This window comes from Triturus cristatus, chromosome 9, assembly GCF_964204655.1.
Source record: "Triturus cristatus chromosome 9, aTriCri1.1, whole genome shotgun sequence".
Lineage (NCBI taxonomy): Eukaryota > Metazoa > Chordata > Amphibia > Caudata > Salamandridae > Triturus > Triturus cristatus.
This window is the reverse complement of record NC_140592.1, coordinates 1,293,757,048-1,293,771,485: the sequence shown is the minus strand read 5'-3', so window position 1 is coordinate 1,293,771,485 and position 14,438 is coordinate 1,293,757,048. Positions and strand designations below refer to the sequence as shown.

General features: G+C 41.6%; 1 protein-coding gene across 1 annotated transcript; it reads right to left on the bottom strand.

The window, feature by feature from the left end:
- Positions 1-3,476: 3,476 nt before the first annotated feature.
- LOC146799807 (uncharacterized) lies at positions 3,477-11,427 on the bottom strand. Its single transcript, XM_085627497.1, has 2 exons — positions 10,443-11,427; positions 3,477-10,099 (listed from the first exon to the last, which is right to left on the bottom strand). Exon 2 carries the CDS (start codon positions 8,649-8,651, stop codon positions 6,390-6,392), a length of 2,262 nt encoding a protein of 753 aa, XP_085483623.1. The 5' UTR covers positions 8,652-10,099; positions 10,443-11,427; the 3' UTR covers positions 3,477-6,389.
- Between the last annotated feature and the right edge of the window lie 3,011 nt (positions 11,428-14,438).

The following is a 14,438-nucleotide window of genomic DNA, read 5'->3' as shown; positions in this document are numbered from 1 at the left end:
AGTTGGGCTTTGACGGGAACACAAGGGAAGCTGTGGTACCCTTAGATACTCTTCTGTTATTGCAAAAGTCAACACCACCCTTTGACCACCTAAAACACTTGCATTGACACTACACACCTCCTTCCCTATTTGTCCTACACCAACTGACACTAATACAGTAGCTAGACAATGCGCCATAAATAGGCAAAGATTTCCCTCCTTCGGTCGGAAGAACCAGAAAACGTTGATTTTATTGAACAGCTTCCAATAGTCTAAGCCCTCAGTCGGCCGTTCCGGTCATTAACCACATCCTCTCCGCTCGTGTATAGCGGCCTGCAGCACAGGACAAGCCTCACGGCCAGGCATAAAAACCGCCTTAAGACGCCCCGCGCTGCTGAGATGCTCCCATCCAGTCACACCGCAGAGACCGGCCTAACTCTGCCCGGGATGAGCCGAGAGCCAAGGTAAGGTGCCCCCTGGACATCTCAGATAGGACCCTCAAATTGTCTAGCGGCGCTAGAACGCCAGCAGCTGAATAGCAGAGGCCGCACTACATGACTGCCTCCCCTAAAACCTGAGGCATAAGTGCATACAGCCTGACCAAATACGTGACCTGTGGCCCTTGGCTGGATAATCCCCACGGAGGGTGGCAAAACCCATGATTTGCCTTCCCAAACACAGAGAACCGAACAATGCCAGACTTGTGTTACAAACAGACGAGTGTTCTTGAAATACATGCTGTGACAACTCCTCTGTGTGCCCTCACGCAGCGATAAGACGCGTGCTAACCCATTCAACAGACTGCTCACTCGACGTCGGCAATGGACAGTGCAGCAAAGCCTTTGCCAATAAGCTGATTTAAGAGTCAGAAATGATTTCCTTGTCACTGTCGGCATGATCATTCTCGCTTCTGAGGCTCATGAATAAGAATGCCGGGGAAGAGCAGGTGTGCCACTCTTTTCTGTTCCACCACTGCATTGCGCTCAGCCATGCATGCCACAAGCACACAGAGGCAGGGCAGCCAACCCCAAAGGCGCTGCCAGGGGCCTCTAGAATAATCAAGCTCAATAACATTACAGGGCCCAACTCACCAAAACATGAAGCGTCGCTCCATTAAAAGCCGTCCCACATCGCCAGACGCCACCAGCGACTCCTATTCACCCTATGTCGAGCCAGACTGCTCAGCCCTACCCCGCCACCACGTCAAGTACTCATTAGTCTGAAATGCATCCTGGAGCCTCCCCATCGGCACAGCGGAATGCTAGGCAATCCTACCCGAATAAGTCCCAGAAGCTAAGCCATACAGTGCCTCGGGGAGAGCCGCGGCCTGGTGCCCAGCGTCCATGAAGGCATGAATTTTTCTGGCAATCTCTTGTTAGGAACATCTAAATGACTGCACACAAACCAGTGCCACCGATTTAGGCAAGAAACAAATCCCAATACCAAACATTTGGGTGCAAGAAATATGCCCCATAGCATGTAAATGCAAGAACGGTTTGGACTGAAATGTAAATGCCCAACACCAGCAAAAGTAATTAACGTCTGAGCGCATCTAGCATGCTCGAAGATGTCCAACAGTTTAGTATGGCTTGGGTGCACGCAGATGCCAAGTGATTAGGTGGGTGGGCCTGGGATCGGCATGTACTAACCTCAGCGCCAAGACACCACGGCAATCGCGCGCTTTACAAATGTTTCAGTCAGTCAGTGATCTGAGGAAGGCTTGTCGCGTGCTCTGGCACAGAGCACGGGAGCCTCACAGGACAGGAAATACTAGGAGCGAGGGAAGCGTGTCGAAAAGTGAAGTCACATGTGTCACCACCTGGCCCCCCCTTCACAGTTTATGTATAGAAAAGGACAATTGCAGAGTAAGCCGCTCCCTGGACCCAGGTCAAAAGGCAGACCCACGGCCACTACACTGAAAATGCCAACACTGATCAGCAGGACAGTGGCAGCACACTGACAGAACAGAGTTTATTTTAGTAGGACAGTGACCGCACTCCAAGATCAGTTTAATTTTTAGTAGGACAGTGTCTGCATTCTGACAGAGCAGAGTTATTTTAGTAGGATAGTGTAAGCACTCTAATAGATCAACTGTACCTTTAGTAGGGCAGAGCCAGCCGCACTATGACAGATCAGGTTTTCTTTTAGTAGGACAGGGATGCACTATAAGCAGGGCCAAAAGAATTATGCGATTTTTTGTTGATTATCACATAATTATAGATTTGTCGCATTTGCCCCATAATCCATCGTCTAACACATAATCTGCAGATATAACAAAAAACATTTTGTATCTAGGTCAAATGGTTCAAAAGTTACTAAACAATGCAGCAACACGTGTTGCCGCTCAGGGGCAGCCCTTTTCAAAGCTGGACTGGTCACCTTTCTGTTGCTTATTGCTTTATTGTTTTTCAAACTTGTACTATTGAGGTGCAACCAATGCCCAGGCAGAGCTAATACGTGTAAAAATGACAAAATGAGGATGTAGTACTGTTACAAAATGTGCTACATTATGCTGCATAGTTTGCCTTTCCTTGCCGCATAATTGACTCTACCCTGCTTATAATTTGGTCCTCTCCTGCCGCATAATTCCAGTGGCACTGACTATAAGATCAGCTTTACTTTTAGTAGGAAATTGCCAGCACAAACAGACCAACTTTACTTTTCGTAGACAGGGAAGCACTCTACCATATCAGTTTTAAATTTAGTAGGACAGGGCAGCACTCTAAAAGCAGCTTACTTTAGTAGGACAGTGCAGCACGTGTGCAGGCTGATATACTTTGCTTGGGACAGCACCAGGCCTTGCACTGTTTGGGGGATAGGCCCTGTTCTTTGTGTGTGGCTGCTAGATCACTGACATGAACTTTTCACCTGGGCTGTTACACATTTAACAGGACAGTGTCGGCACTTCTGTGCAGGGCTGCCACAACTTTATATAGGAAGGCACTGTGGTTCTCAGCTGGTCTGCTGCACTTGGGATGGGCAGTACTGACACACGTCAGCAAGGATACAGCCCTTGTAATGGGAAGGTATCAGCACTCCTGAGCACTGGTGCTTCATTTTTAATGAAACCCTACCGGCACTTCACAGAAGCACTTCTGCACTTTGAATAGGGCACGAGCGACAGCGCCCTGCAAGGCTGCAATGCTTGTAATGTGAAGGTACCACCACTTCCCCATGAGGCAGCAAAACCTTTAAAATGGGATAGTACCAGTGCTTCTGAGCAAGGTAGCTCCGTAATAGGACAGTACTGCCACTAGGACAGTGCTACCACTTCTCATGGCTACTAAAATTTACATTCAAAATCCTGGCAGTTCTGTGCCGGACTTTGGATTGGTATAGTGAGATTGCCAACAAGGGATTTTGCTTGTGGTCACTTAGTTCTATTTCTTTATAGTTGAATTTGAAAGTGTACTTTAAATCAATTATACACGTGACATAAATGTTTGTCAAAAACTTATCAAAGATAAAAGGTACACACACGGGATTTGTTTTTTGTGAATAAAACACAAGTCTTTTTATATATCAATCAGAATCAAAACAAGGGGGATACAAAAGGAACAATAAGTTTCAGGCAATATAGCATGAAGGATGGGTTAACTCAAATCCACATTTCATCAAAAAACATCTATTTCCAGATGGTTTTAACAGAGATTAATTTCATGAATGAAAAGAAATCAACTGTAATTGTCAAATAATGCGGAATTAGATGATGGTGTCGACGTTTCGGTCTTGGTGGCAGAAGTCCGTTAGACCATCTTCAGGACAGTTAATAATTGCACAAAAAACCCCTATGTGGACATAATACAAACAATTACATTAATGAACACATAACAATTAAAAAAAATGTCATTCTAGACAACCCGTGTGTGGAGAGTGGTCTCTTTATAATGATTTAATCAAACAACTGATTTAATACTGCATAGCAGCGAAATTAAATTAAATATGGAAGTTTACCATATTCGAGAGAGATGGATGCCCATTTAGAGATCAGAAAATCAAAAGTTTTACCATAGATATGGTTGTTGTCATGATTAAAGGATCCTATAGAGCTCATCTTTACTTTCATCTATTGCAGGTTATAAAAATTTATAAACAGCAAAAAATTCAATCAACATAGAAATGATTGCTTACTTTGTGAATTCAGAAAAACACGCAGCTTGATTTTCGTGTTTGTATATTTTTGCCAAGGCGTATTAGATGAATCTATAGCCAAAATTAAAAAACACTCTATTAAGTATACATCCTACAAAATTAATAAAGGACAGCAGAGGAAAATGGGTCGTTGAAGTGACTCCTACCTAATTGTTGACAGAATAATTCATACGGGGAAATTCAAACGGGAGAGATCCTCGTTGCTTCTGATATCCTTTTCAAAACTTTATACTGTAAACATAGAGAGTAAACACCGTTTGGCTCGTGTGTTACTTCTGTTTAAATTCAACCGACTCGACATCAAAGTTTAATCCAAGATAACTATCAGAGTATTATCTACTGCTCAAGTGATTCGGTTAGGTGAGTCATGAACACGACTCCCTCACTGCGAATCTAGGCTCGTAATGGTCTAAGTCTCTTGATTGGAACTTGGAGTATCCAAAGTTATCGATGCCTCGCTGGTGACAACCATCTATATAAATATTTCATCACTCAAGTCTATGGTGTAGAAGTATTTAGTGATATGGACACTCAACTGACGGAGAATCATTAAAGGGAGGCAATTCGATAAGGGCAGGTATGCATCTTGCATTTTACTTCGATGCGAGAAGGCGAATAAACTCAGATTAGTTAATTAGATTTGGTGTAGAAACACACTATTTGTGAAGCATCACTTGTGTATTGTGGCCCACTTCGGATGACTATATGTTACTCGACACAGCGACTGATTTTAGATAAACAAGTTAAAACGGTGAGACAACGCTGAATTACGCCGAATAGTTGAGAGCACACCCCTTCAGTCTAACGTAAAGCATCATGTCTTACGTCTAAGCTTGAAATAGTGGGGACACTGATAGTCAAAGTACAAATGATATCCCGAAAAACATTTCAGATTGGTGCTGCCTCTTGTGAACCCGCTTTATGTTAAAGAGCAAAGACTATCTCTAGCTGTCATAGCGGTCTACTTACATTTAAAATTAGCGATCAGGCTCGAAAAACTCCGCCACAGTCGGGAACGCCTAATCTGACCGGACTAGATCACCTGTTTTTAAAGCTACCTTATTAGGGGGCGGACCTGTTGTGAATTAGGGCCGGTGATTGAATACACTAAGTAAACGCGGCGGCCATCATTTAGATGCATGAACCTAAATAAACACGGGTAGATTGCATTTCTACATGCTTTTAACAATCCCCTTAGGTTTGTACATTGCTGGTTTTCAGGAAAAAATATCGTATTTCGAACCCGATAATTAATCATGATGCTCCTGTAGGGTAGAGTATGTCTAATCTACCGTATTCAAGGATATGGCTCACAATTGTACTGGACCTACGTATGGATGGCGGCCATCTTGGACTGCACTACAGTCATTGAATCATATTAGAATTTAAATAAAGTTCTATGAATTCAAAAAAGGGCTAAAGGAAACTTTTTAATCTCAATACGTTATCACATTGCAGGGGAAGTTAAACTAAGGCTATATATATGGTCATAATATAGCCAATGGGTCAAGGAAGCTATGGGTCCTTTTTATTGAAACAAATCCGTTCCGAAAACTATTAGCCTGACTTTGGCAGATATATCATATTCAAACCACTGAATATCGCAATCTGGAGGAATCAACATAACATATTCCTTAAACATCACAGTTCAACGGCTTTAAACAATTAATGCATTATAATATTCTTAGTGTAACACAGATTTGGTACTACAAATGTGTAACATATGCTATACAAGACATAATATTTTTGCATTTTAACATCTCGTGGTTATCTCGACAGAAGTGCATTATATTATGCATTGTACTATTCTCGATGTAACATAGATTTGTTACTAAGAGCATGTGACATGTGTTATACAAGACATAAGATTTTCACATTTTTACATCTCGTGGTAATCCCGGCATAAGTAATCAATTACATTGCTCAGATAATCGAAAACATATGTATTACAAATTAACTTATAGTGCTCAGCATGAACATATTTTAACATAAATTGAAAACGATCTAGAAACTGTTGTCGTTGGCAATATTAAAGAGCTAAGGTGATGCTTATAAAAAGGGTCTTCCATATTAATTCTACTATGGAGATAGTCAGATGTTACCTTAGTTATTGTAGTTGATACATAATATCAAGGCGAGTGTGTTAAACACCTAAATATAAGTGAATGAACTTAAAAGTACAGATCTTAGGAACAGAGTCATAATTATAGATCATATTGATTATTGTGACAACCATCATGGGAAAAAAGGTATCTGTTTTATGCCAGGCAAGATAAAGTGTGCCATTCGGTAGCTGAATTCAGACCTTGTTTGATATTGTCCGTACGACAAATCCAGCGATTCTCTCTCATTGTGAGTATATGGTCAACATTTGTTTGTCTAATTGTGGGTTTTACTACCTCTATGACCCACCAGAGCATGTCTTTTTCAGTGTGTTTCATTTTGGTGTAATGGTCTACTAGGGGTGCATTCTCAACCTTGCATCTGATTCTCGACTGATGTTGCAAGATTCGCTTTTTGACCATTTGCGTTGTTTTCCCTATGTATTTCAAGCCACACGGGCATTGGATACAATAGACCACATTGCTCGTGTTGCAATTAGAAAAACATCTCACTTTGAAGTTTCCACCATTCAATTCAAATGATTTAAGATTAACTGTGCTTGCACAAGCTGCACAGTTACTGCATTTAAAGTGACCGATAATCGGTGATAGCTGTCGCATGTTGTCCACTATATTTTGATCTTGAGTCTTGTAAGCATGAACTAACCGGTCCTTGAGATTGGGACCTCTTTTGAAAGAGAACAGCGGTTCCTTTGATAGTTCAGGAAGTGAGGCTAAAAGTGTCCAATGTTTTTTAACAATTTTTTTGATCTTATTTGTGGCTGTGCCGAAAGTGGTGACACAGACCAATTGGGGTTGGTCATTTTTTTCTTTTACTTCCAACAAAGCATTGCGATCATTGTACCAAGCTCTTTTGAGGGATTTCTTAAGTAGCTTGTTTGGATAGCCACGGGAATGTAGCTTATCTTTCAGTTTTTTTGCTTCTGAAAAATAGTCAGCTCTTTTGGAACAGTTCCTCCGAAGAAGGAGGAACTGTCCAAAAGGGAGTCCATCCTTCAACGACTGCGGATGATGACTTTCGTACTTTAATAGGGTGTTCCGCGCAGTCGGTTTGGTAAAGAGAGTGGTGTACAATTTATTGTCCGTGTCTACTCTGATCGAAATGTCTAGGAAATTCATATATTGGTTGTTACATTCTAATGTGAACTTCAAATTGGGATTCCTTGAATTTAACCAGTCATGGAAATTGGTCAATAATTCTTTGGATCCTTTCCAGATTAGGAAAACATCGTCAATATATCTAAGCCAACACGAGATGTTGGCTGTGTAGGGATTAGATATGTTGTGAATATGTTGCATTTCGAAGTTGGACACATAGATGTTCGCTATATCTGGGGCATAAACTGCCCCCATCGCAACACCCTTTAGTTGTTGGTAAAATGTCTTTTCAAAAAGAAAGAAATTTTCACAAAGAGAAATCCTGATGCATTCCAAAATGAACTCTGTTGGTACTGCATGAGGTCTTGGTCTGTTGTTTAATAGATCTTCTATAATCTCAAGTACATCTGTCTGTGGGATGTTAGTGTACAGACTTTCTATGTCCATTGAGACTAGGAATTCACAGAGTGGATCAAAGGGATGGTTTTCTACAACATTGATAACTGCTGTTGTGTCCCTGATGTAGGTGGGAGTTTCCGTGGCATAAGGCCGGATGAAGAAGTCAGCATATTGTGCTAATGGCTTAAGGATTGAGTTACATCCGGAGACGATTGGTCTACCGGGAGGTGTACTAACGTCCTTATGCACCTTCGGTAAGATGTATATTACCGGCACTGTCGGAGTTTTGTTAATCAAAAATGCTGCTTCTTTAGCACTTAGCCAACCGCCATCAAAACCTTTTCTGCTGAGTTCACTTATAGATTTTTCTAGGCGTGGAGTTGGATTATTTGGCAATTTCTTGTAGTGTGTTGTTACCGATAGCTGTTTCATCATTTCTGTATTATATGCCTCTAGGGCCCACAGTACAATCCCTCCGCCTTTATCGGCTGGTTTTATCATAGTATCTGATAGGGATTGGAGATTTTTAAGGGCTTGATGTTCGTCATGAGTCAAATTGTATCTCACATTGCTTGAAGTCATAAAAAAGTTGTCTACCTCCGTAAGAATGGCGTTTTCAAAGGTAATGACCTCTTTTGCTACCATTGCATTTGTTGGAAAGAAGGTCGATCGTTGATGTAAACCTGTAATGTCAGTTTCATGAGGTGAGATCTTGTTGGAAAAATAATTTTTGAGTCTCACTGATCGAAAAAATTTGTATAACTCAAGTTTAGTTTGAAAATGGTCATTTCTGTTGGTGGGTACAAAAGACAAACCGGCCGAGAGAACCGATATTTCTGATTGTGAGAGTTCATGTTTCGATAAATTGAAAATCGGAATGGTTTCAGTTGGATTTACCATTCGTAATACTGGTTCCGGGTTTGTCGAAAACCCGGAGTGTATTGATTCCGTGACCAACCCCTCCTTGGTGCTCGTTGCCGTCGCGGTTGGCCCGAACCTCTCCGATCCTGTCCTAAAAAAGATTGCCTAGATGTTGAAGGCTGGTCGTAAGTTTGTCGATAGCTATTCTCAGACGCCTGATCACTGTCAGTGTCGGAGTTTGTGTCAGAAAATGTGACTTTTTTTCGCTGTTCCTGTCTTGGACCTTGATTCGATCCTTGTGATTGGTAAAAATCTTTCCGTAAGTAAGGATAGGTTTTTTCTTTACTGTATTTCCTTATATCCTTATGTAATTTGTCTGTTTTTTTGTGGGAATTGAATTCCTCGAATTCTTTGATAGTCAATGAAATTTTTTCTAGTAATGCTTTCGCATTCGTGATGCTAGAATCTGCATTGATCTTGTTTTCTAGGTTTTCAATTTCTTTAGACAGCAATTTGATATGTTTTATCGCTGTTTCAATGCTTAGCACCATCCAAGTGCGCGAGCACTTGTTTGATGCAAAGCTGAACCCTGTTTTAAAGTCTTCGTCGTCAATAAAAATGATGGGTATATTTTTTATTTGTAGTCCTGTGGGTATGATATTAGCATTCAGACAGTCTGTTAGAAATTTGGCATGGAGCTCTGTTCTTACCAATTTCTTTTTTAATCTTTCTAGTTGATTAAGCTCCGACTCATAAGGTAGATGTGCTATCGGCCCTTTCGTGCCAAGTAATGAAGGACCTGAAGCTATCTTTGAGACATATTCATCTGTATAGGACAAAGTCTCTGTTTCAGACATGAACCAACTTGAATCCAAACGTTAAACAGAATCTCTACAGATGGACTTATAGATTCTGTAAGAACACAACAAACCACTTAGAAAAGTGACCCTGAGCAGATATCTATCTGCACATGAACAATAATACGTAAAGGGTAAGCCCAATAAACCCTTGAGGGCTTAGGCAGATAAATTGGTATAGTGAGATTGCCAACAAGGGATTTTGCTTGTGGTCACTTAGTTCTATTTCTTTATAGTTGAATTTGAAAGTGTACTTTAAATCAATTATACACGTGACATAAATGTTTGTCAAAAACTTATCAAAGATAAAAGGTGCACACACGGGATTTGTTTTTTGTGAATAAAACACAAGTCTTTTTATATATCAATCAGAATCAAAACAAGGGGGATACAAAAGGAACAATAAGTTTCAGGCAATATAGCATGAAGGATGGGTTAACTCAAATCCACATTTCATCAAAAAACATCTATTTCCAGATGGTTTTAACAGAGATTAATTTCATGAATGAAAAGAAATCAACTGTAATTGTCAAATAATGCGGAATTAGATGATGGTGTCGACGTTTCGGTCTTGGTGGCAGAAGTCCGTTAGACCATCTTCAGGACAGTTAATAATTGCACAAAAAACCCCTATGTGGACATAATACAAACAATTACATTAATGAACACATAACAATTAAAAAAAATTTCATTCTAGACAACCCGTGTGTGGAGAGTGGTCTCTTTATAATGATTTAATCAAACAACTGATTTAATACTGCATAGCAGCGAAATTAAATTAAATATGGAAGTTTACCATATTCGAGAGAGATGGATGCCCATTTAGAGATCAGAAAATCAAAAGTTTTATCATAGATATGGTTGTTGTCATGATTAAAGGATCCTATAGAGCTCATCTTTACTTTCATCTATTGCAGGTTATAAAAATTTATAAACAGCAAAAAATTCAATCAACATAGAAATGATTGCTTACTTTGTGAATTCAGAAAAACACGCAGCTTGATTTTCGTGTTTGTATATTTTTGCCAAGGCGTATTAGATGAATCTATAGCCAAAATTAAAAAACACTCTATTAAGTATACATCCTACAAAATTAATAAAGGACAGCAGAGGAAAATGGGTCGTTGAAGTGACTCCTACCTAATTGTTGACAGAATAATTCATACGGGGAAATTCAAACGGGAGAGATCCTCGTTGCTTCTGATATCCTTTTCAAAACTTTATACTGTAAACATAGAGAGTAAACACCGTTTGGCTCGTGTATTACTTCTGTTTAAATTCAACCGACTCGACATCAAAGTTTAATCCAAGATAACTATCAGAGTATTATCTACTGCTCAAGTGATTCGGTTAGGTGAGTCATGAACACGACTCCCTCACTGCGAATCTAGGCTCGTAATGGTCTAAGTCTCTTGATTGGAACTTGGAGTATCCAAAGTTATCGATGCCTCGCTGGTGACAACCATCTATATAAATATTTCATCACTCAAGTCTATGGTGTAGAAGTATTTAGTGATATGGACACTCAACTGACGGAGAATCATTAAAGGGAGGCAATTCGATAAGGGCAGGTATGCATCTTGCATTTTACTTCGATGCGAGAAGGCGAATAAACTCAGATTAGTTAATTAGATTTGGTGTAGAAACACACTATTTGTGAAGCATCACTTGTGTATTGTGGCCCACTTCGGATGACTATATGTTACTCGACACAGCGACTGATTTTAGATAAACAAGTTAAAACGGTGAGACAACGCTGAATTACGCCGAATAGTTGAGAGCACACCCCTTCAGTCTAACGTAAAGCATCATGTCTTACGTCTAAGCTTGAAATAGTGGGGACACTGATAGTCAAAGTACAAATGATATCCCGAAAAACATTTCAGATTGGTGCTGCCTCTTGTGAACCCGCTTTATGTTAAAGAGCAAAGACTATCTCTAGCTGTCATAGCGGTCTACTTACATTTAAAATTAGTGATCAGGCTCGAAAAACTCCGCCACAGTCGGGAACGCCTAATCTGACCGGACTAGATCACCTGTTTTTAAAGCTACCTTATTAGGGGTGGACCTGTTGTGAATTAGGGCCGGTGATTGAATACACTAAGTAAACGCGGCGGCCATCATTTAGATGCATGAACCTAAATAAACACGGGTAGATTGCATTTCTACGTGCTTTTAACAATCCCCTTAGGTTTGTACATTGCTGGTTTTCAGGAAAAAATATCGTATTTCGAACCCGATAATTAATCATGATGCTCCTGTAGGGTAGAGTATGTCTAATCTACCGTATTCAAGGATATGGCTCACAATTGTACTGGACCTACGTATGGATGGCGGCCATCTTGGACTGCACTACAGTCATTGAATCATATTAGAATTTAAATAAAGTTCTATGAATTCAAAAAAGGGCTAAAGGAAACTTTTTAATCTCAATACATTATCACATTGCAGGGGAAGTTAAACTAAGGCTATATATATGGTCATAATATAGCCAATGGGTCAAGGAAGCTGTTCTGCTTGGGTTTTCGGATCAGATAGAACCCGCTCAGCAGAGCCTCTCTAACCCAAACCAGAACGTTACCCCCTCCCTAGGGCCTATTTACACCTAAATAACCACATATATGTACCACCTAAGGACAGGGAATTCCTACTATATATACCAAGACCTACAAGTCACAGCCTCGCGGTCCCAAATGGACCCAGGACTTCCTGCCCAGATGGCAGCCACAGACTTCCTGCCCAGACGGCAGTCACAGCCTCGCGATCCCAAATGGACCCAGGACTTCCTGCCCAGACGGCAGCCACAGCCTCGCGGTCCCAAACGGACCCAGGACTTCCTGCCCAGACGGCAGCCACAGCCTCGCGGTCCCAAACGGACCCAGGACTTCCTGCCCAGACGGCAGCCACAGCCTCGCGGTCCCAAACGGACCCAGGACTTCCTGCCCAGACGGCAGCCACAGTCTCGCGGTCCCAAACGGACCCAGGACTTCCTGCCCAGACGGCAGCCACAGCCTCGCGGTCCCAAACGGACCCAGGACTTCCTGCCCAGACGGCAGCCTTAGACAAGTCACAGCCTCGCGGTCCCAAACGGACCCAGGACTTCCTGCCCAGACGGCAGCCACAGACTTCCTGCCCAGACGGCAGTCACAGCCTCGCGGTCCCAAATGGACCCAGGACTTCCTGCCCAGACGGCAGCCTTAGCACGAGTTCATCCTATAATTACCACGACATCAGTGTTACTATATATCAGATCACACAAAGACAGCTGGTTCAGCACAACTTGTTCCCCAGTTCGAAGGGCTCCTTTCTCCCTTATTCAGTTACCACCTACCTGATCAGGATTAACATCTGTTCATGTTAAGTCACAGCTGACTAGAAGAATAGGTTACCCTCTTACACAAGAACACGTAGCACATATTGCTTTACTACAAACTGAATACTTTATTTAGTTATTACATGCACACTCACGGAACATCACATAACCTGCAAAGAAAAGTGAAAGATTAAGTTGTACACTCTAATAGTAAGGGGTTGACATCACCTTGGTCGTATGTAGCCTGCACTCAATGGTCATCTAGGTTCCCTTCTCGTCTGCGCCTCGGCTTCGCCTGGAAGTCACACCTCCGCAATCACGGGTTTACTCCCGTCTCCCTCTCCGAGTCACTGGGACCTCTTCCTCATCGGCTACTCTCTTCTCTTTGGAATATCTATCTCTCGGTTTTTTCTCCACCTCCAAGTTTGTCATCTGTCTTCCCTGGAATAAGTAGCAGCTTTACTACTAACGGCCAGGTGCCGCCCATGGACAAGAAGCAAGTGCCAGTATCTGCCTCAAACTTTTACTAATATAGACGTGCATTTCCTCATGGAAAATTCCAGCCCGTAACCTGCCGCCCACCAAATTCTTGTACCTCCCCGTGCCAAGGACACGTTCCCAGCCGGCCGGCCTGATGTAGTGTCTTCGGCATGAAGAAAAATACAATCCTTCGATAAGGGCCGGCCTGAACCGGTTCTCTCCAAGCGAATAACACCTCCTAACTAAAACACTGCCTATGACCTAGAAACATCCCGAGCTGCCAGAGCAGGAGGAAAGATGGAGTCTCTCCCGTTTAAGGCCTACCAGGCCTGAATTCAGCACGGCTCCATGAAATACCCTCACTACAGAACAGATTACCCCTAATGCTAACGAATCTATCCCCTAGGATGTATATGCAAACCCTGATCTATGGGGAAGAACACAGGATCATGTCGAAGTGCCTAATAAATAGACTCTATACACTACTCTAACCCTTAGACTTGAATGGGAAGAGACTGAAGTCACCTAAATCACCCTTCAACACAATAAGACCGGAAAAATCGAGCAGTACATTTCACCCTTGACTTCAGTCTATTATACATTCATTAAATGGAGCTAACATCTGTGGAAGAATAATATGAAACAAAGCTAACTGATCTATGTCTAGTACCAAGTGTGCAGAATTGAAATAATGAAGGAATACACTGAATAAAGCAACAGATAGAAATCAAAACAGCAACAGCAATCAAAATACCACCTAATATTTGGCGTAGCGCGTGTATATCAGGTAACCAATTAAAGAGCCAGTCAAACCAGCCCTGGTCAATGTATTTTCTAACTTCTTCTGTTAAGTCACGCAACTTGTCGATGTGAGCACGAATGGATTGTGTATGGTCAGACAAGTTAAAACAACAGAGACCTTCGAAGTCCGAGCAATCATGTCCATGTTTAAGCAAAAGATAATCAATGGCTGCTCTATTTTGCAAAATGGCCCTACGTTCACCCTGGGCGTCTAATAGCATGTCAGACAAAATTGTAGAAGTATGATTAATAGATTTCACCATCCAGCAGGCCATTTTCCCAATAGATTTGGCATTATAAACTGCCAAAGCAGGAACACCAATAATTGAAACAGCTAAGCTAAGGTATTCAGACTTGGAATATAAATGCAAAGAT